This window comes from Bombus affinis, chromosome 5 (genome assembly GCF_024516045.1).
Source record: "Bombus affinis isolate iyBomAffi1 chromosome 5, iyBomAffi1.2, whole genome shotgun sequence".
Taxonomy (NCBI): domain Eukaryota; kingdom Metazoa; phylum Arthropoda; class Insecta; order Hymenoptera; family Apidae; genus Bombus; species Bombus affinis.
In genome coordinates, this window is record NC_066348.1 from 11,132,795 (window position 1) to 11,158,911 (window position 26,117).

Below are 26,117 nucleotides of genomic sequence, written 5' to 3' on the forward strand. Positions count from 1 at the left end.
ACGTCATAAACTTTCATGTAAGCCTTTAAAAGTTAAGAAATTTTGTTTCGGAACCGAAGAATTTGGATTTTTTAATTTTATCACCCGTCGATTGAACACAAATATTACATATGTGCACTTCAGACACAAATACTTCAAGATTAAATGATGGAAACAGTATAGTTATTCAGGTCGTTGAAATTGTTTTTCATGCCCTCCAAAATATCGAATAATAAATATATGGTTCTATTTAAAAAAAACGGTGATGATCTTGAAATCTCGTAAAAAGAATGACTATGAACAAAAATTATTTCCACTGACATATGCAACGTAGTGTAATTTTGTCTTGAGAAATTTATTCATTTTTCATGCAACAGTAAACAAGGCACATATTTAAGTGATCCCATTTGGCTGATCTATTCTTATATTAATTTTGAATCTAATATGCTAAAAATTTATTTCAATTTTTTGTGAACATAAATTTTTGTAAAAATAAATAATAAAACATTTTATTTATGATATAAAAATTTGTTTATTTATGACGCAATAACAATAAATTTTTTAGTATTAAATTTTTATCAGAATGTGAAGCACCAATACATGTTTCAAAAAGTTGGGAAATATTAGATAAATTATCGATATTGCTATATAATGAAAGTATAAGACTATAACGCCATATTAAAGGTTCAATATCAATAGAAAAATTTAGTAATAATAAAAATAGATTTTTAACTTTACTCCAATTTTTTTTAATCGCATGTGATTTTATTTCAGAGAGTATCCTGTACTTTGAGGAACTTACTGAATGTTGCCTCTTACTTTTCTTGTAATAATGTATAATTTTACACTGAGCGTGAATATTCAATGATTTTTCTATCTTATGACCATTTGTCTTCTTCTTCTGCGCATCTTTCTTATTTAGCCAAAGTAATTCAATAGCTTGATTCTAAAAATATATTTTTTGACATTAATAATTTGAATTTTTAATATTGAAGATTATCATTACATACCACTTTTATTTTTTTGACCTTCTCCATTTTTTATTTTATTTCTTATAATCCTATAACAATGTTTAGGATTATAAGATATATATAGATATAGATATAGATATAGATATAGATATAGATTATAAGATTATAATCATATAACAATGTTTATTTTATTTCTTATAATCCTATAACAATCCTATAACAATATTTAGTTTGAAATATAATTTAATCTTCTTTCACTTAACAATAATATTTAACTAACTTACCTGATAATAATATATAAAAAAGATCAACAGCATAACTTCATATCATGTACTCATAAGATATACTGTACTGTAATATAAACCTCAATTATTTTAATTTGTTAAACATTTTTATTTTAATATATATTTGATATTGTACACATATTAATTAATAGTCTAAATCAATGTACCACCTGATATTATAAATTTTTATCAAATAAGGTTATAAATTGATATTTAAATATTTTATGATATGCATATACATGTATATGTATATCACTGTGTATACATAGGTAATACCAGTACTTATTCTCGAGTTTATGTTTTCTTTGTCTTTTCTATAACAAATTTGATGAAATTAAAATTGAAATATCTTTTCACAAAAATTTTCAGTCATAAATACCTTAATATTTTTGTGTAAACAATAGAAAAACGTATTTACTGGTATGTAAAAGAATATAAGATTCCATTTAAAAAAATTACTCAAACTTAGATCTCGAAGAGCATAGCGCATGACTATGAAAAAGTGTCTCGTTTAATAATATGTGTATCCTTCATCTTGTATGAGCGATTCATTTCTTCTTAGGCACGTCTTCGTGTTATTAAAAATAACAGAGATATTTCTTTGTAACAAAATCATTGAGACACACTATAATATGCATACAATTCAGTTAATTATATGAATTTTACGAATATGTGTACTTTAGTAAAGAATTCACGAACACAGGTATATATAAATACATACGAAATTTCTAAAATAAAATTTGTTATTAGATATCTATTTACAAAAACATAATTGCACATATTTCATTTGCATTAGACAAATACGTAACAGTCTAAGAATTATATGAAAATTACATTTTTTTAATTACATAATAAGTGGAATTAATTCAAATATTTTCATACGCTTTAGGAAGGTGACAAGTGCCAGACAATATTCGAAATGTCAATCAAGGTCTTAAAACATGTTTTAAAATGTTTGATTATCAAATTTCATATAATATTTGACTATATGATAGATTTCATTTTTGGGTTATATTATGATCATAATATACAAAAAGTACCACCTATTAAGAATGATTTATTACTGACAAGTGCATCAGAATTAGCTGAAAGAATCAGGTACTTTATTAGTTTATTTCTTTATATTGAATTACTTAATATCATTTATTTAGTTTATGTTGGAGGTCATTTAAACAAAGTGAAATATTATAAAATGTAATAATAAAACGTTTGAGTATTTAGTTTAAATTTACCAAAGACTGAAATATTTTGTAACTTTTACTTATAAAATGACATAAAAAAAGCATGACTACATCCTATAAGTGCATCAACGCACTTATAAAAAAGATCATGTGATAAGATAACAAAATCTGTTAAAAGATTGGTTAATTACTGGAATCATTTTATATAATAATAGCAAATAACTTAAATTATTGCTATTATGAGGCATATGATAAATTGGTAATAGATAAATATTAAAGAAAAATACTCTTAAGGATGGATATAAAATTGAAGTGTACAAATATTTTTATAGAACAAAGAAGATATCATCTGTAGAAGTTGTAACAGCATTTATAAATCGAGCAAAAGAAGTAAATGGGATAATAAATGCAATAGTTGAGGATAGATATTCTGATGCTTTAGAAGAAGCCAAAGAAGTAGATAAATTTTTACAAACAGTAGAAAATATTGATTCAATAAAAGAGAAGAAACCATTTTTGGGTGTTCCTTTCACAACAAAAGAAAGCAATGAAGCAAAAGGTAGTTTTATTTAATATTCCTATATATTTTACATCATAATGATATGTATTCAGTTGGTCAAAAAGTTCTTTTGTCTTTTTTAGTGAAGCATTATGTCATGTTATAAACGTCAATAATATAAAAATTGTTAGAATTGGAAATATCTAACTATAAAAAAATTTATGTTTGTGTAAAGTACGTAGTATATATGCTATGCTCCATTATTTTTTCTTCAAGTAACCAAAACCCACAGTAGCCCACACATATCCTCCAACATGATTAAGTTATATTGGATTGATTCACATTCACGCTGATAAAATAATAAATTTCTGAAGCTACTAATTTTTTCTGTATTTATTTATTTATTTAATTTATTCTGTATTTATTCACGTTTATTATGGTTATTTAGATATGCTTCATACAATGGGTTTAACAAGTAGATGTACTTTCCGTTCTGAAGAAGATGCAACAGCAATACGCTTTATGAAAAATGCTGGTGGAATTTTGATTGCAAAAACGAACATTCCTGAATTAAATCTCTGGACTGAATCAAGAAATAATGTATATGGACAAACATGTAACCCATATAATACTACTAGAAATGTTGGTGGAAGTAGTGGTGGAGAAGGAGCAATTACTGCTGCCTGTGGAACTGCATTTTCTGTTGCCAGTGATATCGGTGGTTCTACTCGAATGCCTGCTTTCTTTAATGGAGTGTTTGGATTTCAATCAACTGCAGGTTTTCAAACTTGCAAATATTAATATTATATACCATAACTTTTAATGTAGAAAAACAATCCCACCTATTTGGTTTTGTCTATCTTTCCCTTATTTATAATTTCTTATTTTTTGAATAACATAAACAGCTTTAGTAAAGCTGCAGGAATGTGTTCTTTCCTCTGATTTTAATGATTTTTGGATGTATTGTAAAACTCAACATTTTGACCTTAAACATTGTTCATAAAAATCTCCCGGTACTATTACAATGAATTCTACCTATAATTATGGGTCTATGGCAGCATATATGTCAGTATTGGTTGCCAGTTGCTAAGCTTCTGTATATAACCATTTTTAGGTTTAACACCACTGAAAGGTATTGGACTTCGAAAAGAGGATTATCTTAATTCAATGGCAGGAGTGGGACCAATGTGTAAAAAAGCAGAAGATTTAGTACCTATTTTGAAAGTTTTAGTTGGAGAAAAAATCTCATTACTTAAGCTTGATGCAGAAGTAGATGTAAAATGTCTTAATATTTTTTATCAAGAAAATTCAGGTGATATAAGAGCAAGTAGAGTAAATTCTGAAATGAGAGCTGCTCTTTTAAAAGTTGTACAACATTTTAAAGAAATTACTGGATCTGCAACAAAAGTAAGTTCTTAAAAATTGTACATGATTTCTTCATAGATTTGATTATTTCATATTATATATTCATTTAATATATCTTAATTATAATTTTATTTACTTTTTATATTATGGAAATGTTGCATTATTTTTATATTTATTTTGTTGTGTACATGTAGTATTGAATATTTAATTGTGAAGTTCTATAATAATATTACACTACATATAATAAACGATTATTGTTTGTGTGAATGGTTATAGTAATACAGAAAGGGGAGAAAGATAACTTAGTGACTAAACTTTGAACTGAGCATGATGATTTCCAAAATATTTCAATTGACGGATATTTTGAAGTAAAGACAGTAACATGTAGTAGAGTGATAGTTTGGAGGATACCAGTGAATCAAAAATTTAAGTGAATGAAGGCAGTTGAGTTTGTTATTTATTTTCACATATGCATTGAAAATTCTTTAGCTATTATTATTTGATCCCCGGATATTATAAAGTAGCTAAAGTTGCTCAACTTTTTTGGTTTTTATAGAATTTCAATGTAACTATGCAGAGTTATTCTTTCTTGGAAGTCTAAGCTAACCAGAATAGTCGGCGATTCTTTTGTACCTGGTTACTGAATAATTGGTCCAAATGTAGAGAATATGTGAAGGATTTTTCTGCATGAATTCTAGACAATTCCATGTGATTATTTAAACGATTAACTTTCATGATGTTGTTAGAAGATTCTAATTTCAAGAAGAATTATAATAAATCTTAAATACATTTTAAGACTGAAATGTTTGATTTTGAAGTATTTTCCAACGCATTTTAAAAAATATGCATGCTGATTGGTTCTTTTCAAACGCAGTTAATTTCCAATCATGCTTTTAGGGCATCGCGAACATTCTTCTATGCGTCCTCAGAATGCCTTTACTTAGAGAGATTGGGCGATATCTAAATGAGGCTTTTAGTAAAATCGCATAATTTTCCTCTAGGTTTGAGTCTTGGTATACACAGTTTTTAATTGAATTCATGGAAACACCTAGTTTATGACACCTTCGACTATTGAATTTTGAACATTTTGTTAACAATTTTAAACATATTGTCACAAATGGACAAATAATATTGACGGCAATGCATAGATTCTTGCCTCAAAATGCTCTTTTCTTAAAAAATGTAATGAGAATCTTCGCGTATTTTTGTTCTTTCAAACAAAACAACTTTCATTGCTATATTTCACACTACTTTCACTCATTCTACATTGTTTTATTTATATTTAAAAACTTTAAAAATAAATTACATTACAAGAATTAGATAGTTATAATTATAGTTATAGATATTTTTATTTTTAAGAAGTTTTAATTGTAATTTATTTGAATTACAGATAAAAATACCTGGTTCTGAATATAGTTATCGATTATGGCGATTTTGGATGACACAAGAAAATTTTGATTTCAAAATAAATATAACAAACGGAAAGGTACTATAACTTATATGTATTACGTCTATTTACAATTATAATTATGTACTTGTTTTCTGGATTGATGTAACATTTTTCATTTCGTATAACAAGTAATGGTTGTTAGTAAAGGTATATCTAATCAATGCTCTATCTTACTCGCTTAAGCACTCTTACGCGACTATATTTGTAAATACCTTGTTCAAGAAGGTGATAATAGCTCCCCTTGTTCCGATTTATAATCAGTGTATTGTTATTGTTTGAAATGAATGTGATCAGTATCCAATACTAGTATATATTGATTTATTCTGACCTTAAATGGCAGTTCTACTTTTTTGATAGTTAGTATCATGTTTATCATTTAATCGATAAATTAATCCAGTAAAGAAAATCTTGTGGATAATGATGAAGAATGTAGTAATTTATATAAATGTAATTTTTTTAGTACCGTGCGAATGCTCTTACAGAAATTTCCAAATTTTTAACTGGGAGATCAGACTTAACGTTAGCTGCTATTCTGAAACTAATTGATGAGGACATATTCCCTCGAGAAGATGCTGAATGGGCAATGAATGTAACAACAAATATGAAACAATATTTAATGGTAAATTCTTGTTTAATATAATTTTATTATTATTTAATCTTGACTTATATAATGTAATTATATAATATAAAGTAAATATTTTTTACTCTAATCTCTGCATGCAGCAAGTTTGGCAAATGCACTTGACAGTACACCATACTATTTGCTTCCGTTTGTATTGTGCTGCAATTATACTTTTATTTTTAGGATAAATTGAAGCATAATGGTATACTAATTTATCCATCTTCACCTTTTCAAACTGGTTATCATTATACAGCTTATTTAAGACCATTTAATTTTGGTTATTGGTGTCTTTTTAATGTTTTAAAACTTCCGGTGTGCCAAGTGCCTCTTGGTGTAGGCAAAAATGGACTACCTATTGGAGTGCAGGTAGGAAAATTATTACTAAGTAATTGGATTAGGATATGAAGCATTTAATAACACATGAAAAAAATTTTAAGAAATTAATTTAAGATGAAAATTAGAAATATCAAAATTATGTTTAGAGCTTTGTTGTTTTCTAGAAATTTAAACAATTCATTAAAATGTCATAAAGTATAAAACTAGAGCTTGAAAGAGTTTCCTTCAAATTTTATCAAAATTCTCGAGGATCAACTTTAGGATCCTTGCCTTAAAAAGATAAAACCCTGAATTAGCTGATAACTTTTTATTTCTTAATGAAGGTACACCCTATATGTAGATATAGATATGTATAATAGTGTTTACATGTGTATAGTTATATTTCAACAAAGCTTATTTTGCAAAAGATTGTAAATTTTTAAATATATATTTTGTTTTTTAATGAAGTAATAGATCTAGTAAATTAGTTACTAATTTATCTAACAGGTTATAATTTCTTTATTGAAGGTCGTAGCAGCTCCCTATAATGATCATTTATGTTTGGCTGTAGCACGAGAATTAGAGAAAGTGTTTGGTGGTTGGGTTTCACCATCTTAATTTATTACAAACTGATATTAATTCAACTCAACAATGATTTACAAAAGTAATTGCTATTTAGTAATAGCAATGTGATATTATTATTTATTATACAATATTCTTTCTACATTTGTTAACATATTATAGATAAGATAATAATAAACAATGGATTTAAGTTGCAATACAATTGTGTTGTTATCATTACTTTTAAATCAAATACTAATGCATATTATAATGAAATATTGCAAGGTTGTCTTTCATTTATATAGTAATGTATCCTCGATACTTTATTTAAAAATAAAGTTAGAGATTATGACACATACAATAATTTCAATTATATAGTATTTATTATTATAATATTATCTTAATGAATTTAGAATTAAAATGACCAGATATACATTTAAATACCTGCTATCTTTTTCTGTACTGTATTTGTTTATTCTTTACGTTTAATACATTTCACTTTATTCTATTTACATACTGTGTATCACCTAACTTAATTACTTGCAATTAATCGTCAACAACAGTTGGCCTACTATAGCTTGTCGAATTATTAGACTAAATTTAATATATTTATCGTATCTATCGTATTTATCGTATTTAAGTTAAATATCCATATATATATATATATTGATTTGTGTAATGATACTTCTATGAATACTTTTTTGTATCTTAAAAAGTCAACATCTTAAATCAGATGTTTTATAAGAAAAGTTATCTTTGTATATTAATAGAATCATCTTTGATTTTTCGTGCACTTTATCGAGCAGAACAGTTCTATAACCTATGTGAAATAAATCTTACATACAATATACTTACATGCAATGCACTATACTAAGTACACTAAACTACGTATAGCTTGGTATAACCAGAATACATAGTTGTATAGAAGTAACAATCGAATATTTACATATTTCTTATACTCAAAAATTTCATGTTTGGTTCCATTAATTACATTTTAATAAGAATTAAAAAATATTGATTATAATAAATATTGAAATTGTAACTACATTACTTGTAAAGTGTCATATATATTTATCGTTATAAATTTATAAGATGTAAAGAAGTTACAAGAGAATAGCGAATATTAGAATATTGAAAATGTGCGAGTTATAAAATTTTGGAAATGTCAAGAAACGTTGTTAACGTACATAAAGGAAATATCAAAGTGGTTTTGTTGTTTTTCTAATAAATTAATATTACGATAAAAACAAGAAGGTTATGTTACCGCACAGTTTTACAAAAATAAAACAGCAATTAAAAACACGTGTGAAAATTGAAGTTTATAAAGTGCATAAATATGATAAGATTTGGAACGATGTTCGATAACCGTGAAATTGGAAAACGAATACGACGCTTACTTGATGGGAATTACTCATATCGTAAGATACTTATATTACTTACTATATGTGGTGGAATACTTCTATATTTTGGTCCATCTTTTGTGCAGTGGCTTTTTTCTTCTACTAGAGAATCAATAGAAGGTAATAAAAGTTTCTTATTCTAAGTCTACAATATTAATATTATGTGTATAATAAATTATACAATTGGAATAGGTTATAATTTTTCCTCCGTCAAAGCAACAGGAATTTAATGCAAGAAGATTGTAAACTATTAAAAAATGAACTTACAAAATATAAATGCATTTCCATTTTTAATTGAAATTTATATATAAATTACAAAATTTTCTTTGTTTATATTCACTACATCTATTGATCACTGTTTTAATAAATTTTGATATTCATATTATTAGGTTCTCAATTATATTTATATCAGATAATACATATATTGTATTCTATTTTATTTTATTCTATTTTATCCTACAAACAATATTTCAATAGCACCTTAATAGTATGACGATGTAAATTAATATTGAAGTATATGAAAAAATGTACTTGTAATATTTACAATATTGAGATATTTTATAAGAAATCAGTGTATTTATTTTCTATACTGATATTCATAAATATTAGCCAATCAGAATCATTTTTAAAGTGATGAGAATAAAAGCATAGAACAAGGAGAAGTCCACTTGTATTTTAATTATGAATTTAATGAATGCTTAGATTTTTATAACATAGTGTTGTCAAACTATTGAGGAATGTACTAAGGTAAAGGATAAAAATTTTGGTCCTGTCAAGTCTGACAAGAAATAAGGGTTAGCCTACAATTTCCATGATTGTCTAATATTTATGAACTGCTATATTTATTTTCTATAGTGACATACGTCTGTTTTTATAGCAATTGAAGATCAATGTATGAATGAACGACTAACTGCCTTTCATTCAGATGTTGAAGAATATAATGCAAATATTCTCCATAATCCACCAAAGGAAGGAGAACATCATTATTTGCCATATATCGGCAATGGGGTTTTTGGAATTCCTATTTTACCAGAGGCTTTAATATATATAAAACGAGGAAGAGCACTATCATTGCCAATACAATGGCAACCCTTAATTTCTCATCCTTTACTTAAAACCAATTTTTATCGAGATGCTACGATTACTCATTTTACAAGCGGGATTGTTTATCGTTACCAGTGTTTTAGAGAAGGATATTACATAGAGTTTCAATACTATGCTCATAGAATATTTGATGCAATATTGGTACAAGATATAAAAATAACTAATCCTCTTTCACTTTCCCAAAATGTACCATTGAAGCCACAGATGTCTACACAGTGGGATAATTACCGCATAGAAGTGATCAAGTACTTATTTAACTTTATTCATAATATATTGCCAGTGTAGTGGAATAATATTACAACTGCAAAAAAGGGATTTTTCATAAAACAAAGAAAATCAATTTATTGAATAAAATTTATAATTGAATAATCATGAAAATGTTTTATAATGTTGGGATTGAAGCAATTGTTAATATTCTCAATTTACTTGTAGATTTGAATAATCACAAATGATATTGTTGAAATTTACATAATCAATCATTAACAATATCTAATATTTCAATGATCACTACTGATTATTAATATGATTGTTTCCTAATTACCAAGAATGTTTGGAAAATAATGAAATTTTTGTGATGAAAAGATTAGGTATTTGTGAAATTAATAATATATTTAACTCAAAATTTGCAAATGTGCAATTGTGTTGAAGTAATAATATTTCCTTTAATAAATTAAATTGAATGCATTTTAATGTAAAAGATATTAAATAAGATTTACACTAATGTAAATAATAATAATTGATTCTAAATTTGATGTTAGTTAAATTAGTATATTGCATTGATAAAAGAGGCAGATACTTTTGTAAATAACTATAATATAAAGATTGGTAGTATAACATATATATGTTTACATACAATTATTTGTGTTCAGAATTCAGGTAGATGATTTTCTGGATGAATATAATCTAATTTCTGGATTTATTCCATTATCTAACTCAAATAAAATTGTGACAGTATCAATAGTTTATAAAACACCTCCAAGAATATTACAAATTAAAGCAAAAAGTTCTATAAAATTAAAATTCTTAACAAGTATACAGTATAGTGAACCTACACTCATGGAAGAACATCATACTCAATATGAATTAACCAAAGAAAAAGCTATAGAGGTATATATAATTTATAAAACATTACAAATTTATTACATGCTTCAATTTCATATATTTTATTACAGGCAATTAAGAAAGCAATCAGTATTCAGCACCAAAGTTTAAAAGAAGATCATATTAATCTTTGGCAAAGTTATTGGTACACAGGTCTTAGAATAAGCGACTCTAAAGCTGATGGTGCAATAAATGGTCATAAAATAAATTCCACTCTATATTATGTATTGTCTCAAATTTCGAAAGGTATTCCCGATATAGAAAAAAATGTAGCCATGAATGAAGGTTGTTACCGCGGGCATCACACCTTGTAAGTAATACAGATATTTATAAATATTTTTGTGTAGAATTTTTATTTTATTTTCCTATTTTAGAGATGCTCCACGGTTATGGAAAGACACATCCTCTATTGACGCTATGAACAATGTCGTTGAAGCATGGTTAATAACATTAGAAAAACAAGGATGTCACCATTTAATGATTGGTGATCCTGCAGCAGTGCAACAAGCTATCGTTTTAAGTCTTGGTAGTTTACGTTTTAGTAATCAACATCTTGAATTTAATATTGATCCACAATATCTTAATCGAGATTATTTATTTAGGTATGGTATTAAAATATTTTTCATAAAAAGTATAATAAATATAATTTTCATACATAACATGTTTGTTATACAAATTGATATTAAAAAATGACAAGTATAATGTAAAGGATTCTAACTAACAGTCTAAATAATTCTTCTATTCTTTGCAGAATAGAAAATTTTTTTGAAAAAATTATGGTGACGATTATTAAGTTACTTTTTTATGTTTTATGTATGTTTTAGGAGAATAAGTTATGGTAATGTAACACATTTAAATATATCAGTAACGGTTGGAGAAGATAATCGTGCAGTTTTAAAAGTAGCTTTAGACAAGAGTGATAGTGTCTATTTTGGATGTGATGCTGGATGTTTGAATCCACCTGTTTCATTGAGTCAATTGTATGCAAGCATTCCAGTGAAATTGACAAAACCATTAACGGCTATACTGTATGTAACATCTGATTATCAACATATGCAAGATTTGCGAAATGCTTTACATGTACATGCTATAGACGATGGTTGGTATATATATAATACTTTATTATAACATTTATAAGTTTTGTTTGATTAAAGTCGCTTAGGAGTACGCTATTTATATTGCCGATATTGCTGATGTTGAATCTTGTTTTAACATAGCACATCAATCGAAATCAATATGAAAAATGATATCTATATCTTATATTATCTACAAGCTATATAATTCTACGTAATAAATGTTAAGAATATGTTATCTTGTATAAGATGTAGATATAATCTTTTAATCAATCAAAACTCATAAACTTCACAACAATTAAATATATATATTGCACATAACCTTTTTGTAGCTCCAGCACATGATCATCTTGTAATGGCTTTACATAAACATGGACATCAATTGGGAGGCTTACCAACGCTTTTTTGGATCAGTATATGTTTTCTTATAATTGTGTTCCATCTATTTCTTTGTAAACTTATTATTAATGAATATCATGGCCATCAAGATAAACAAAAAGTGAGGTATAGTAAGCTATGATATATACATTGTATATATTACATATATATGTTCATATATGTACATAATACATATGTGCATATATACAATACCTGTATGTATGTGAGTGTTAATATAAAGCTAAACTATCTTCATATATTGTATGTATAAATTTAACTATAATGTAAAAATTTATGGAGAATTCTACATACAAAGGGGGCCAGAAAAATCTATACATGCCTCAATGAAAGAAAAAGCTGTATAAAAGGTGTGAGCTAAATCTATATAGATGTCAAAGAATGAATATAGATCAACTTTGACTTCTATGATTACAATAGATGCTCAAAGTAATTATCATAACTGATTTAATACTTGTGATTACGGCAAAATATTGTTTGAGCAATGTAGATTATAGTGCTCAGTGGAATTTCTCCCCAAAGCACAGTCACTGATAAAATCTATTAAAATGTATATACATTTTTTTGACCCCCTCTGTGTATATATATATATAGTAACTATTTTTAATATTATATAATTATATATATTATATTATAAACATAAGTTTCTATTTTACTTAGAAAATTCTGTTATCATTCTTGTTATCCTTATCATTATTATTATGCTAAATTAACAATACATGTACAGTTCACAGCACAACTGAAGAAAAAATAATTTTTTATGAGAAGATAAATAAGTGATTTGTTACAGAGATCTATTATTTATGATTTCTTTTTTACAGAAAATTTGTTTTGAAAATATAACATCAACCAGTTATATAATACAAGTACCTGGTTACTGTGTCACTCTATCATTGATTGTTTCTATCCACATTTATTTACCTAACATTAACAATTATATTATTTAAGTAATATAATAGATTTTTATACATTAATTGATTTTATTATTACAAACTTAAAAGTGCACATCTGATTCTTATACACAGCTCTGATTTACGAATTAAGAAAATATAAACAAAATCAAAGACATTCTCTTTATTTTTAATTTTTTAAATTGTATAATTTGATATTTTATTTGTCTTTCCCGTAAACCTATGTGTTGGCAATTCTGCGGGGATCCTCAGAAGTGTCTATATCTAGCATGAAGGCCATCATAGGCGACAGGTTGAAATACACTCAACCAGCGCACTTCAGTCATGCACAATACTCAGCTGCCTGTATGCGGATTTGACAGTAAAATCATCACTAGAACTAAGATAGGATCACTTTTCAAAGCCCTACTGTCTATCGTACACGTTGCAGGAGCAGAGAAACGGATAAGACCCTGTTCACACGCCAACGTCTCCAAGGAAATCTAAGTCTGTTCCCATCATTCCCCGGAGAGGCATTTATCCTGCACAAAGGCGGACTTTCGATAATTCCAGGGAGGCATTCAGCTTGCAGATAGCCAACCCACAATTATCGGATTTGTTCGAATGACAATTCGGGTTGTAAAAAGGACGGTCATCAATGCAGTGAGTCGCGCTAGATCATAAAGATAGGTATAATTTATAAAGTTTATTAAAAAAATTGCGGAATGAATTAAGGTATAATATAAGATTGTTGCGTCGTTTCTGGTATTAATTTTCAAATAAATAGGGTGCAAAAACTTATATATTTATAATTTCTTCCCTCAATGTTCTTATTCTACTTATTTGTACCTAAAAATTAAAAGTAATTATTAAAATGAAAATTATGTTTATAATTTTTTATAAAATTATAATCGTAATTATAATTAATATCAAAATTACCTAAAAAATGATTTTTAAGAATTTGAAATATTTGTTGAATAAAAAGCGCTTGCCTTAATACATATACATGTAAAAGTTTAAATAAATACTCCAGATCATCGTTTCTATATTGTTATACAGCTCCGATTTCTTTATATTCTTTAATTTCGCACTGTTCTTCCATTGCATTTTCATACTCGTCTTGCTTCTCCTCCTTTACAAATACGCTTCTACTTTCGGCTTTTTGACAGTCTGACATAAATTGTATTACTTCCTCTGCTTAGAATCTCTTACCAGTAATAACGCTTATGTCATGTTGCAGATCACAATGGTAAATATCTCTTTGGTGCGGTATAATCTTTCTCCAAGCATCTCTAATATTTTTTACTGTTACCTCTGTCCATGACTCGTCTAACAATCTTTGATTAAATAACGTGCATGGAATTCGTCCATTCCGCCATATATTGCAGCTTTTCGTAATGTTTTATGGTGATAAAGTTTTTTTTAGCTTGGCCATTATACCTTGGCTCATGGGTTGTATGAGAATATTCGACGTTCGTATTCGACGGTAGATAAATTACTTTAAAGTTTTCGCAATCCAGTATTTCCGCTGAGATTTTATGTCCTAAGCAAACGATTAAAAGCGGTTAGAGGTTATTAGAAGCGATCAGAAGAAAATAAACAAGCAAGCGAGTAGATTGTCGAGTCCTTCAGAGAGTAAGGTGCATGTAGAGCTAAATAATTTGTAAATAAATTTTAAACTTTTTGTTTTTCCAAATCCTCTCTATACTTTAACACAATTGAAACGAATTTGTGACTTAAAAGTAACCGGAAATTTATTTTTATGATCTTTCAAGGCTCTGTTAATGACTAAAGGCATCAATTTATGCGTTTGCATATAATACAAATTTAAAACTGTCTTTATCGTTCTTATATTCTTTTACAGATATTTCTTTATTTTGGTTTCCGCCAGTATCTTCGAGGGAAGAGTTTTCCATAAAAGAAAGGTGTTACCCACATTGTATATGTTTTCTTTCGTAATATCTTCTCTCTTCATTAATTTTTCAAAGTCCTTAATAAATTTGTTAGTTCCTTCATTGGCAATAACATTCCTTCCATTGGTTCGCGTTAGACGTATGTTATGGCGTTTTTTAAACCCGCTAACCAGCCATCGCTTACTCTAAAACTAGAACATGACCCCATGTTGTCTCTCAATTTGGTAGCCTTTTTAAAAAGCAAGGCGTCCGATAAATGATCTCCAGAGGTCTTCTCTTTAAACCACGTCAGTAAGTGTTGATCTAGTTCCTCGTATAAAGGTTTTCTTATTCTCTGCCTTCTTTTCTGTATCCTACTTTTGTCTGCAAATTCTAGAATTTTCGCAGCGTTCCTCTTTATCCTACGTTGATTTATCTACGTTATATTTTATAGCAACAACTGTAGTACTTGATACTTTTGTCTTCTAAGACCTTTAATGGTTGCTCCATAGATAGTGTGATTTGTTTCTTCTTATTTGTCATGTCAAACACTTTAATCAGTAATATATATATACGAAAACTAAACTAAAAAAAGATAATGACACTAAAATCAAATTAATAAAAGTAATTTGTTAACGCTGAATATATTTAATGAATATACAATATTTATTTATAAATACAAAGTTTAAAGATTCTAATAATTTACACAGTTCTTAAAGACCAAAATTTAAAAAGTTTTACAAAGCTCTTGCTTAATTCAAAGTTCAAAGTTTTAATTCAAGTTTAGTTCGAAGTCTGAAATTTCTGTTGTGAAACATCCAGGTAAGGTTGGATAAATGCCCTAAACGACCTATATAACACCGTAAATGCCCGGTAGATATCCCAATTACTGAGTGGAGTGTTCCCTTTGACACGCCGCGGTGACCACGCAGTTCGTCGGCTGACTATTGTAACTGATCCGAATTCAAATATCGAGGAGATATTACTAACTCAGTAATGAAATTTCTTTATTTCCTATTTTTTTTTACTAACGTATTTGTGAGGTTTGACTGATTAAAATAGGATCAGACACGACATGGTTTAAATCACATTAACTCATCTAATAGACGAAAAAGAAAAAATTATCATTTATTATATAAGCAAATATGTTCTAAATTATGTCATGTTTTGTCTTAGTTTAATCAGGAAAATCTCACAATTATATTGATAAATTCAATAGAAATGAAAAATGAAAATTTCGTAATTGCATTAGTATTGTCTCGTTGATATGTTTCTTTTGATCAATCTGACTCTCTTTCTTTTTCTATGTCAACATCTCGACCCATATCGTATACTACACGACCATTCACTTTAGTGGAAATCCGCGCGCGCGATAACAGATAGGAGTGGCAACAGTGTATCGTATACTCACCCCTCCCTTCATGATATTTAACCCTTTCGCTACTACGGGTGACTACAGTCACTCTCCGTAAAATGCCACTGACATACTACTGGCGATTACAGTCGCTCTGTGTAAGATGCCACTGACGTACTACGGGCAACTATAGTTGCCCTGCGTAGGATGCCGCGTATTGTACATACGACGAATATTATACATCCTCTAACCATTTATTAACAATAAAATGGTGTGACAAGAGGACAGATTTGCCATGTTGGCCTATGTATTACACCATGTTTCGAAAAATGCCACACGCAATACCATTACTAAAAGCTATTAGTATCATACAATTATATTATATCATATTATTATATTCTGTATTGTTATTTGTTTCCAAATTGTAATTAAAAGTGAGTATGTTAAGAAATTATAAATACCCTGTTTTGAGGAAAGTTTTTTTCTTCGAAAAATATCGTCAGAGCAACTCGATTTGCAGTGGGGCGTAAACGCGGCCGCTGACGATCTTTCTCGCGTACCACGCATTGTTTTGGCGCGGCGGCTCGTTCAGCGGAAGTACCGCGCGGGAAAATCTGCCCGTAGCGAAAGGATTAACGTTCTCTGGTGGCAATGAAACCGCTTTATGGTTTCGTCTACCATCAACATGAACAAATGTATAACTCTACACTTTACCAACAGCTGTTCTACACTTTGCCATTTTTATCTGATCCTGCGCGTGTAGTTCTTACATATTCACTATTTATGTACGACCCGTATTTGAATCGGTACTTAATACATACTTTTACATTATGTATGAATGTATGGCATGATATCGACTTAAATGTGCACATGAATTAAAAATTCCTGAATTATGCAGATGTATCTTATAATAATTTATGTTAAATATGTATGTAAAATTTCATAATATAAAAACAAGTATTATATGCAAATTTTTTGTTAATGAAGACTGTAGCATCAATACGTCCATTGAAAAAGTGTCTGGCTTAGATCTCAATATTCGGAAATTTATCCTACTTTTACTGTTATATATACATATTATTGTTGGTTTATAAACTGTTATTTGCTTTTTAACTATTAAAAATAAAAAAATTTTTAAACTTTCCTTTAAATTGCATATGTATGCAGCTAGAAACGTTTTAGGAAAAGGTAGTTTTAAAATTGGGTAGGGCAATAATCCAAATCAGATATACATATAATCATTAAATAAATTTTCAAGGAATTCTTTTTGTTTTCTATTTATGCCATGTGCAAGGAAATGCGAAGTCTCGGATGCTTGGAATCTGACTTTTGTCACGCTCGGTTCTAGCAAGAAAACTTGGATGGTATTTAAGAATGCGGTAAATTAAGTTCTCTTCCATATTGTGACGCGAACCAGTGGGCTTCAACGATTTTGCGCTTAGGATACTTGAGCATTCTTTGTATGATCGGTCACTCCTTATATCAGTCCTTAATAGTATTATTTGTTTCAGAGTTCTTCTTAATTTGGGCCTCAGCAATCTCTAAAATTTTTGATCCATTACAGGTATTCGCCTGTAAAACAAAAGAGAATATTCTTTGTATAATCATCAGCATAGCAGAACGTAGAAGAGTACATATCTTATGCGTATCTTAGCTTTCCGAATATACAAATCTTAGTATTTTATACAAACTTCGAATTATGTCCTTTTGCGATTTGCTTACAGAAAATATTTAACATATTTTTAATTAAAAAAGTATGTTGCGTATAAAAAGTAGAGTTGATCTCGATACCTCTTCTACATCTCCACGTATGAAAAAGCTATTAACAACAAATCATGGCACTCTTAAAACCAAGTAAGTTTGGTCTGATGCATATCCTTCTACTATCAAAACCAAGCGAGTCACACAGATGGCCTGTTTCAAATGCTTCACCATGTACGTAAATTGATTTTATCTTTCAAAATAATTATTCTGTATAATTATCTAAATCTCAATAAATAAACGTCAAACTTTTGTAAATTAAATTCAGTTATATTATAAATTTATATAATATAATTTATGTTTATTTATAATATTAATAAATTTATATAATATAATTTATGTTTATTTATAATATTAATAAATTTATATAATATAATTTATAAAGTTATATTATATCATATTATAAATCTGATCTATAATTAAAACAGACAAAAAATACCAATAATTTAGGTCAAGTTTAAACGTGTCTTTAAACTTGAGTCTTTAGGCTGAGATATTTGATTACAGATGAACAGTTCTGTGTACGTGTCTATTAGGAGATTCTGATCTAATGTATTTGCTGTTAAAAGTTATTCTCTTTTATTATGTGAATTAACAACAATATATGCCAATACCACAAGAAACGAAAGAAAAAAAGCAGTTTAAAATTGAAGAATTTTTTTCTTTTAAAATTGATACTACTAAAAAATAATTGGAGAAATTAATTATGCAGCATAGAGGTTAAGTAAGCCAGAGTAGGTTAAATTATATTAGATTGTGTTTCAATTAGATTTACTTCAATAATGTTGAGTTAGATTAAAATTGTGTGTTCGTGCTATGACTAGGTTATATTAGGTTATGTTTGTATTAAATTTTGACTGTCTAGTTAAGATTAAAAATGATGCAGAATATCTACTAAAAAAATGAGTTAAGTCTTCATTTCTTCGAAAATGCTGAAAGCTAAACTGTGACAAATAAACATAAATGGTGAGAAAAGAATGGTAAAAGGATTTCATTTACTAAAATTAAATTATGTTTTGTTTTAATAGCTATTGCTATACATACAAAATACTCAATAGTATTTTTTTAAAAATATTTCCTAACAGACCTGTTTTGTTATATGGACACATTAAACGGTTATCAACTTTTCACGATCTAAATGTTTCAGATTTTTATCTGTGGGGTTGCAGCTTGAATGAAATGACATCCTCAATAAATCAGATATCCTGAGAATTAAAAAACCTGGCACATGAAATTATGGTACTGTAAAATATTCATCAGGCAAAGAAATATGTTAAAAAGCTTTTACCTCTCTACGTAAAATACAGAAAATTATTTGTCAGATTTAATTTTTTTAATATTAATGTACAAAATCTCTAACACCCAATCTCCCTTTTCTTTTCTATAACCAAGCATATCCTCTAATCAAAACTTGTACTACTTGGACTGCCACGCGAATTTTATATACATCGTCTTGAGACAATAATGGGTTTAGATATACTACATTATATATTTAATTTTTACAAAATATTACACTTTATTTACGTACTTTTATTCTGACAATGTTATTTAAGTTATTCACATTGTTGACAATTTTTTAATTCATGAAATTTATTTTATTTTAACCATTGTACAAAATTTAGTAAAACTCGTGAGTTACCGATGGTCACTGTGACAGACAATGTGCTAAAAGAATATCGAGAGACTGCAGTGATGTCGCAACATACATACATGTATGTCGAATTTTGGTGAGTTGCGAAAGGGCACCACCCCGTATGTGGAACAGTGCGGAAATTTGTAGATATAGTTAGGTTGAAGATGCGCATGAGTAGGTACGGCTAGACAAGAGCTCGACGACGCAAAGGTAGTTTCTATAAATTGAGGAAGGAAGGAAAAAAGGGGTAGGGAATACCGATGGATCAGGTGAATCGTGGTGGTTGGAAGTGGTAGCTCAGCAGTAGACGGTAGACAGCCGGTAATCGAGTAATATTGCAGTCGATTGCAGGAAATCTGAAAGTTATCTCGTTATGGAGTTACGCGAAGTGAATCGCACTTTTGATACTGCGGAAGAAACTACGGAACTTTTATCGCCATCCCATCGCGATAACATCGAAATTGAAAGTTATTTCATCGAATACGCTATTCAAAAAGAAATGATAAATCGCAATCGATGTCCCGCTAGCCGTCGTTTACTTAGTCAAACGGCTCATTTGGCAGATTTTACTTTTACTAATGGCAATAATCAAAAGGTGGTGTATTTTATTTCTTTTTCTAGTATAGTAAAGTATATAACGATTTGATCAATATACCAAATACGAAAAATGCGGCGAATGAATGCATTCAATGCAACTGATGACAGACGACACGTTATTGAATGATACATAATCGGTATGTTCCTTGAATCTTTAAAAAAAAACATAGGTATAGTTTGCTAAATTTTCTTCCCAAATTATTTCACATTCGTTCATGTTGCATTTATTCGACCGATTGTCAACTTAAAGAAAAGAAAACAAGATAACTTATTAAAATCTAATATTTCTGATATTGTACATATTTATTAGATTGAATATTTTATATAATATGTAAGAAAATTTGATATTTTCGCGAAACCATATTTATCGCGTGGTCCATATATTTTATCTTGTATTTGGCTAATAATTTTAACTTGTGCGCGAATATTCAAGATAATTCGTATTTAATTTGAAGCACGAAAGGAAATGGAAGGCGATTCGTAAAAGAGGGTTAAGGCGGAAAAAAAGAAGATTGTATAATATTTATTCTAAATGAAAATGAAACGAACGAAACCTGGAAGCAAATAACAGAACTTTCAGAAACTGATAATACTTGGTTCTTTCATGTTTTAGGATACGTCGTCCGTCGGTATCAGTATGATTCATACTTCGAACGCGAATTGGCCTCCTTCTAGAAAGAGGGAAGAGGCAAGAGCGTTGGAAAATCTCCGAAAAAGAGTGGAGCAATCGAAATTATATAAAGCAAATCGAATTTCAGATACCTGCGGATCGACTTCTACATCTTCGGTTTTGAATAATGATCAAATTCATCAGCTTGACAATCGACCGAAGCTGTTAAAAAAGGTGAGAGAACGAAATCTTTCAACGATCTAGGTCAAATGCTTAGGATACTAACCCAGAACGAGACGAACAAGCCTATGTGGTTAGTTTATCAGAATGGCACATTTTTACTGCCCCTGCTCTTTTTTTGTCGATACAACACAGATCCTGAGTAACAGGCCGATGAGTATCGCACATGATAGTAACGATTTGGAGACTGACTGGCGAGATAGCGAATTTATAACGGAATGTTTATGCTGGCACAATGTTTATCGACAAAGACACAATGCTCCACCCTTAACCATGTCGCCGCAGGTAGGAATAATGTTCTTTTAATATATCAAAAAACAAAGTTTCTTGCTAACAAAGAGAAACGAAAAATAGAGGCAGGTAAAAATAGAAGAAAAGAAACACACACTTGTACATGTATACATAGAATCTACCGTATCTCGTACGCATTGCATATGTATACATACATATGTTTATATTGATTGAATTGATGCTATTAGAGTCTGTCATCAATTTGAAATTCAATATTCTTTTGCAGTTGTGTGAGTATGCACAAACATGGGCGAATCATTTAGCACACACCAACACATTTTACTATAGAAACGATCGAGAAGTTGGACAAAATCTTTATTGTCGACCTGGTGGTGCTGTCCCTACTGATGTAACTGGGCAAGATGTTGCATCGTATTGGTATTCAGCGGTGAAACAATATGACTTTTTGAAAGAACCGGATATTCTTCATGCTAATGTAAACGCAGGTACCTTCTTAAGGCAGTATAATATAACAATGTAAATTATAGATACCATCTTCTCAGACAATTAATTGGTTGTTATAAATATCATGTATTACAGGTCATTTTACGCAAGTAATTTGGGCAAGCAGTCGTTATTTTGGGGTTGGAAAAGCACGTAGTAGAAGCGGAAAAATCATCGTAGTAGCCAATTATCAACCTGTTGGTAATATATCCGGACAATTTCAAACTAACGTGTTACCCCCTTTACCCGAAAATGTAAATATCACTTTATCATCTCAGCGACAACCATCCATAAAAGTCTTTCGTGACCATTACATTGCATCTGATTCGCCACCACTAGCATCATCCTCTGTACCGCTTTCGGATACAGCATCAACGGACAGTGATCATTCTTCCGTTAGTTCTACGCAATAATATAGACGACCGAACTGCCTTTTCTGCGTTTGCACGCGCGGATGGGATGGGCATTAATCAGATTTGATTTCTCTCATCTTTTTGTTATTTTATCTAACTTGACTAAAATTTAAGAAAGAGAAATACATAATACACACGCAATGACAAACCAAAAAGATTGAAATATGCTTACAATATATACATATATATGTATTATACACATATAAATGTATACATATATATATATTGTATTGTAAGCATATTTCAATCTTTATGGATATATATGGATCTATATGGATATATATATCCATGGAAAATGTTTGTAAACGTAAATTAGTCAATAATTATATTCGATTATTTATTTTTATTATATTTATTTATTTATTTGTTTGTCTATTTCCGCAAGCAAGAAAAGAAGGTAGAAATAATAAGAAAAAACAGAATAAATTTTCATTTTAAAACTAGCGTGCAAATCTCGTAGAACAGGCATGTGCGAGTACTTTTACATAATTATGTGATTCGCATAAAATTTGATGATCTGAAAGAACTTGATATTTCATAAATAGGAATAGTGAAGAGCAAAAAATCGATATGCTGTGTATTATACTCCTATATATACATATATACATATATGAGCAGTATACAGAATTTGACATTTTTTGTACATTGTACGTACCACAACCGATTTCTTGTCAAGTAAAACATACTGATTATCATGAATATGTTATAAGTATTATCTATTTTTACTATATTAAAGGAAAAATAATATATTATTCGCTTGCTGCGATTCGTTTTTGGCTTATACAAATTACAATAAGTAAACAGACAAGATATTGGAAACTGTAGATTACGGGTTGGATAGAGTACAAATTAAATACAAGATCCTAAATCCGTGTATTATTATCTACATGCTCATACATACTGCTCATTAAATGTGTACGTTCAATTCGAGAATATTTTCTCTTCGTGACAATAGTATATGAATATTGTATATAACGTGTTAAAAAATGAAAATGTTTAAAAAATTTGCAAACTCGTAATACTTGATGAGAGCAGGGTAAAAAAAACTTGTTTGCAACAATTTAATGTGTAAACAATAGTTTTGTTTTTCGATAATGTTTAATTATTTATGTATTTATTTATTTATAACGTGTCCACCTACACACGACATAACTAAAGATAGCAAAAGAATTATTCAATTCTCGTATAATTTTTTATGATTTTTTTTCACTGAATGTTTAAATGGACACCAAAATAAAAATGTACAACTTCATTTAAAATGATTAATTTGTGGACTCTTTTTCTTTTGGGACAAGTTTGTATATTCTTCGATTATTTCCCTTTTTTAACATGATAACATACGCTTATTTATATAAATGATAGCTTTATTCTGTAAATCAGATCTGTTCAACGGCGGAACCTTTGAGGCTGTGTAATTCTTCACCACTTCTAGTGAAATCGAGGATCTTTGAGAAAAATATTGTTATTAATGATAGATGCCTTATACGTACAAGTGTTCCTCTACACTGAAACACGATCTAGAATTTCATAGCTTATCGGCACACGCGATGGAAAGGTCTGATATATGTAAATTCTTCACAATTATATTGTATGTGCGTTGACGAAATTTTTATTTTAAGAATCTATCGTCCGCACTTAAAACATCAACGTTTACCATAAATTCAATGAGTTTCTTAGAGTTAGTTTGGAACTGAAAATTATTTATATATAAGGCTTTTTTTTTATAAATATTAGATGATATCTTTTTGTAAAATTAACCCTTCGTTAGCAAACTGAGTCGTTATACCTCCTCCAAATTTTTATTTTTATTGATAAATTTTTCAAATGTTTAGCTTGACGAACACAATTTGTATAGCGTAATAAAAACATTGATAAGTAATTGTGAAATTTAAAAAATTTTTTTGGAAGAATAGATTGGTTAGGAAATTTAACTTGAATATGAACGACCTAGTTAAACGGTCCTACAGATTGTAAAAAGAGATGTTTATTTACGAAGGGTTAATATATATTCAATATCTAACAATCAGTATACCTAATAGAAGGAGAAACATGCCTAATTGCTTGATTCTTATGTATACATAAACATACATATCTTCCAGGTCTCGAAAGTATACCGAATACCTGTTTCATGATTTGCGAACAAACAGATACATCACGATCTATACGTGAATATATATCTGCTACGATATACGGAGATTTTATTTGATTTTATCTCTATGCAAACAAAAATTAACAGTAATCGTTAAAACTCTTTCTTTAATTTTCTAGATGTTACGATTTATTTGATATTTTTATTTTTGCTTGAGCGAAAGTAGTTATCATCAAATAAAATCATAGTGTTCAAGAAAATTAAATATACCAACAAGATTACTGTTTTTTTTTTGTTCTTAGATACGTAGTAAATAATATCGTAAATTTGTCATTTGTAATTGAAAAAGTTGAGGTGAAAAAAGCAATATTATGAATCGAAAATAGCTTTTAATTGCCTATGATCGAGTGACTCAATGAGTATATTGACAACGAGTACCAAGTTGATAAAAATATAAAGAAAATGTCATTAGGACGGTCTTATTATTAGCTTCTTTCAATCGACGTACTTCCAACAATACTGCCAGTAGTCAAATTTTGGTAAGCGAATATTCAGCTGTTGATCAAAGATTGTATGAAATCGTTTCAATTATGTTAAATTTCCATATATGATTACAAAGACTTAGAATTATAAAATCTAAGGAGCAAAAGTTAATGTACTACGTTTGTATTTATCAATGTAAATCCGAATTTTAGAAATCTGGTATTTTAGTAACAAATAACATCGATACACGGTAAACGTTGTCAAAGAAAACTTTTGTCGAGTACCACGAAGCTTTAGTTATGGGTAGCACGAGAAAACCTACGAACTTATACGCCTGCAATGATAGTAATATCGTACAGCTTTAATATTCTGTTATTTTTCGTATTTATAAAGTTTTAATACGACGACATCCTTGTACATTGCCTGTAAAGCGCGAACAATATTTTGTTATGCGTTCGTGATTTGTTGTTTATCCTTCTAGTTCATAAATATAATAATTACTGTTAAACATAGCGTATAAATAAATGATCGTCTAATTGAAGAAAAGAGATCTAAATTAATCGTTTACTTAAGCTTAAAAAAGGTGCGATAATAATATATTTATGCGCGTGCGTTTGTGCACCATGTGTATGCAATTCTTAATCTTTTCTTAATCTTTTGACTGCATTTTGATAATTATAAATATGTTGTTGGTGGAAAAGATATAGTAAAATCAGAGAATTATTCAGACTTTAAAATGGATTTTGAAATAGAGACTTGAAATAGAGGACTTTGAAATTTAAGATTTTTCCATTTTAGTCTAATAAACATACCAACAGCCTTAGGTGCATCTAGGTCAATCAGTATCCTCGCTTTAATTTATCACTGCAATATTTCTTTTCCATCGATAGTATTGTTATTAATATATTTGGTAATAATAAACTTATTTGAACTTATTTTACTTTCATTTGGTGTAATATGTATGAAATTTTGTAAATAAGAAAAACAAATCTCGTTTAGCATTATCCATGAACTAAACACGTAATTAAAGTAATACATGTTACTTATGTATTATACATACATAATTTGCAAAAATTTAAGCTAATTGTAAGTTAAAATCTGCTTATTCCCATTAGTATA

The 26,117-nt window shown here is 28.6% G+C and overlaps 4 protein-coding genes and 4 long non-coding RNA genes across 16 annotated transcripts; 4 read left to right on the top strand and 4 right to left on the bottom strand.

Annotated features, from left to right (window-relative positions):
* Positions 1 to 486: 486 nt before the first annotated feature.
* LOC126916452 (uncharacterized) lies at positions 487 to 1,758 on the bottom strand. 4 transcript variants are annotated; one of them, XM_050722301.1, is made up of 4 exons: positions 1,614 to 1,758; positions 1,235 to 1,301; positions 990 to 1,039; positions 487 to 925 (listed from the first exon to the last, which is right to left on the bottom strand). In XM_050722301.1, the coding sequence occupies exons 3-4, from the start codon at positions 1,014 to 1,016 to the stop codon at positions 512 to 514; spliced, it is 441 nt and encodes a 146-aa protein (XP_050578258.1). In that variant the 5' UTR covers positions 1,017 to 1,039; positions 1,235 to 1,301; positions 1,614 to 1,758; the 3' UTR covers positions 487 to 511. The 4 variants fall into 4 exon arrangements, with proteins under 4 accessions (XP_050578258.1, XP_050578259.1, XP_050578257.1 ...); XM_050722302.1 differs by lacking the exon at positions 1,235 to 1,301 and having other exon boundaries at positions 1,614 to 1,632; XM_050722300.1 differs by lacking the exon at positions 1,614 to 1,758 and having other exon boundaries at positions 1,235 to 1,471.
* Positions 1,506 to 7,450, top strand: LOC126916439 (fatty-acid amide hydrolase 2-like). 2 transcript variants are annotated; one of them, XM_050722282.1, is made up of 9 exons: positions 1,506 to 1,654; positions 2,124 to 2,332; positions 2,748 to 2,974; positions 3,363 to 3,692; positions 4,029 to 4,321; positions 5,670 to 5,765; positions 6,190 to 6,348; positions 6,535 to 6,717; positions 7,195 to 7,450. In XM_050722282.1, the coding sequence occupies exons 2-9, from the start codon at positions 2,154 to 2,156 to the stop codon at positions 7,282 to 7,284; spliced, it is 1,557 nt and encodes a 518-aa protein (XP_050578239.1). In that variant the 5' UTR covers positions 1,506 to 1,654; positions 2,124 to 2,153; the 3' UTR covers positions 7,285 to 7,450. The 2 variants fall into 2 exon arrangements, with proteins under 2 accessions (XP_050578239.1, XP_050578238.1); XM_050722281.1 differs by lacking the exon at positions 1,506 to 1,654 and adding an exon at positions 1,789 to 1,937.
* LOC126916465 (uncharacterized) lies at positions 6,342 to 8,005 on the bottom strand. The gene is made up of 2 exons (XR_007710596.1): positions 7,672 to 8,005; positions 6,342 to 6,703 (listed from the first exon to the last, which is right to left on the bottom strand). It is a non-coding gene; the product is annotated as an uncharacterized LOC126916465 (long non-coding RNA).
* Positions 8,006 to 8,100: 95 nt separating this feature from the next.
* Positions 8,101 to 12,540, top strand: LOC126916432 (uncharacterized protein KIAA2013 homolog). Of its 2 annotated transcripts, XM_050722257.1 has the most exons (8): positions 8,102 to 8,645; positions 8,714 to 8,747; positions 9,505 to 9,976; positions 10,601 to 10,838; positions 10,904 to 11,142; positions 11,207 to 11,434; positions 11,657 to 11,931; positions 12,238 to 12,540. In XM_050722257.1, the coding sequence occupies exons 1-8, from the start codon at positions 8,628 to 8,630 to the stop codon at positions 12,423 to 12,425; spliced, it is 1,692 nt and encodes a 563-aa protein (XP_050578214.1). In that variant the 5' UTR covers positions 8,102 to 8,627; the 3' UTR covers positions 12,426 to 12,540. The 2 variants fall into 2 exon arrangements, with proteins under 2 accessions (XP_050578213.1, XP_050578214.1); XM_050722256.1 differs by having other exon boundaries at positions 8,101 to 8,747.
* Positions 12,541 to 13,261: 721 nt separating this feature from the next.
* Positions 13,262 to 19,841, bottom strand: LOC126916462 (uncharacterized). Of its 3 annotated transcripts, none has more exons than XR_007710594.1 (4): positions 19,727 to 19,841; positions 19,286 to 19,650; positions 14,131 to 15,668; positions 13,262 to 14,040 (listed from the first exon to the last, which is right to left on the bottom strand). It is a non-coding gene; the product is annotated as an uncharacterized LOC126916462 (long non-coding RNA). The 3 variants fall into 3 exon arrangements; XR_007710593.1 differs by having other exon boundaries at positions 14,131 to 14,734; positions 15,128 to 15,668; positions 19,286 to 19,748; XR_007710592.1 differs by having other exon boundaries at positions 19,286 to 19,748.
* Positions 15,666 to 19,521, top strand: LOC126916470 (uncharacterized). The gene is made up of 2 exons (XR_007710603.1): positions 15,666 to 15,869; positions 19,170 to 19,521. It is a non-coding gene; the product is annotated as an uncharacterized LOC126916470 (long non-coding RNA).
* Positions 19,842 to 20,204: 363 nt separating the features above from the next.
* On the top strand, positions 20,205 to 25,546 carry LOC126916442 (uncharacterized). 2 transcript variants are annotated; one of them, XM_050722287.1, is made up of 6 exons: positions 20,205 to 20,426; positions 21,042 to 21,272; positions 21,414 to 21,563; positions 21,796 to 22,015; positions 22,110 to 22,214; positions 22,292 to 25,546. In XM_050722287.1, the coding sequence occupies exons 1-6, from the start codon at positions 20,205 to 20,207 to the stop codon at positions 22,318 to 22,320; spliced, it is 957 nt and encodes a 318-aa protein (XP_050578244.1). In that variant the 3' UTR covers positions 22,321 to 25,546. The 2 variants fall into 2 exon arrangements, with proteins under 2 accessions (XP_050578244.1, XP_050578243.1); XM_050722286.1 differs by having other exon boundaries at positions 22,110 to 25,546.
* LOC126916469 (uncharacterized) lies at positions 23,643 to 26,010 on the bottom strand. Its single transcript, XR_007710602.1, has 2 exons — positions 24,459 to 26,010; positions 23,643 to 24,116 (listed from the first exon to the last, which is right to left on the bottom strand). It is a non-coding gene; the product is annotated as an uncharacterized LOC126916469 (long non-coding RNA).
* Between the last annotated feature and the right edge of the window lie 107 nt (positions 26,011 to 26,117).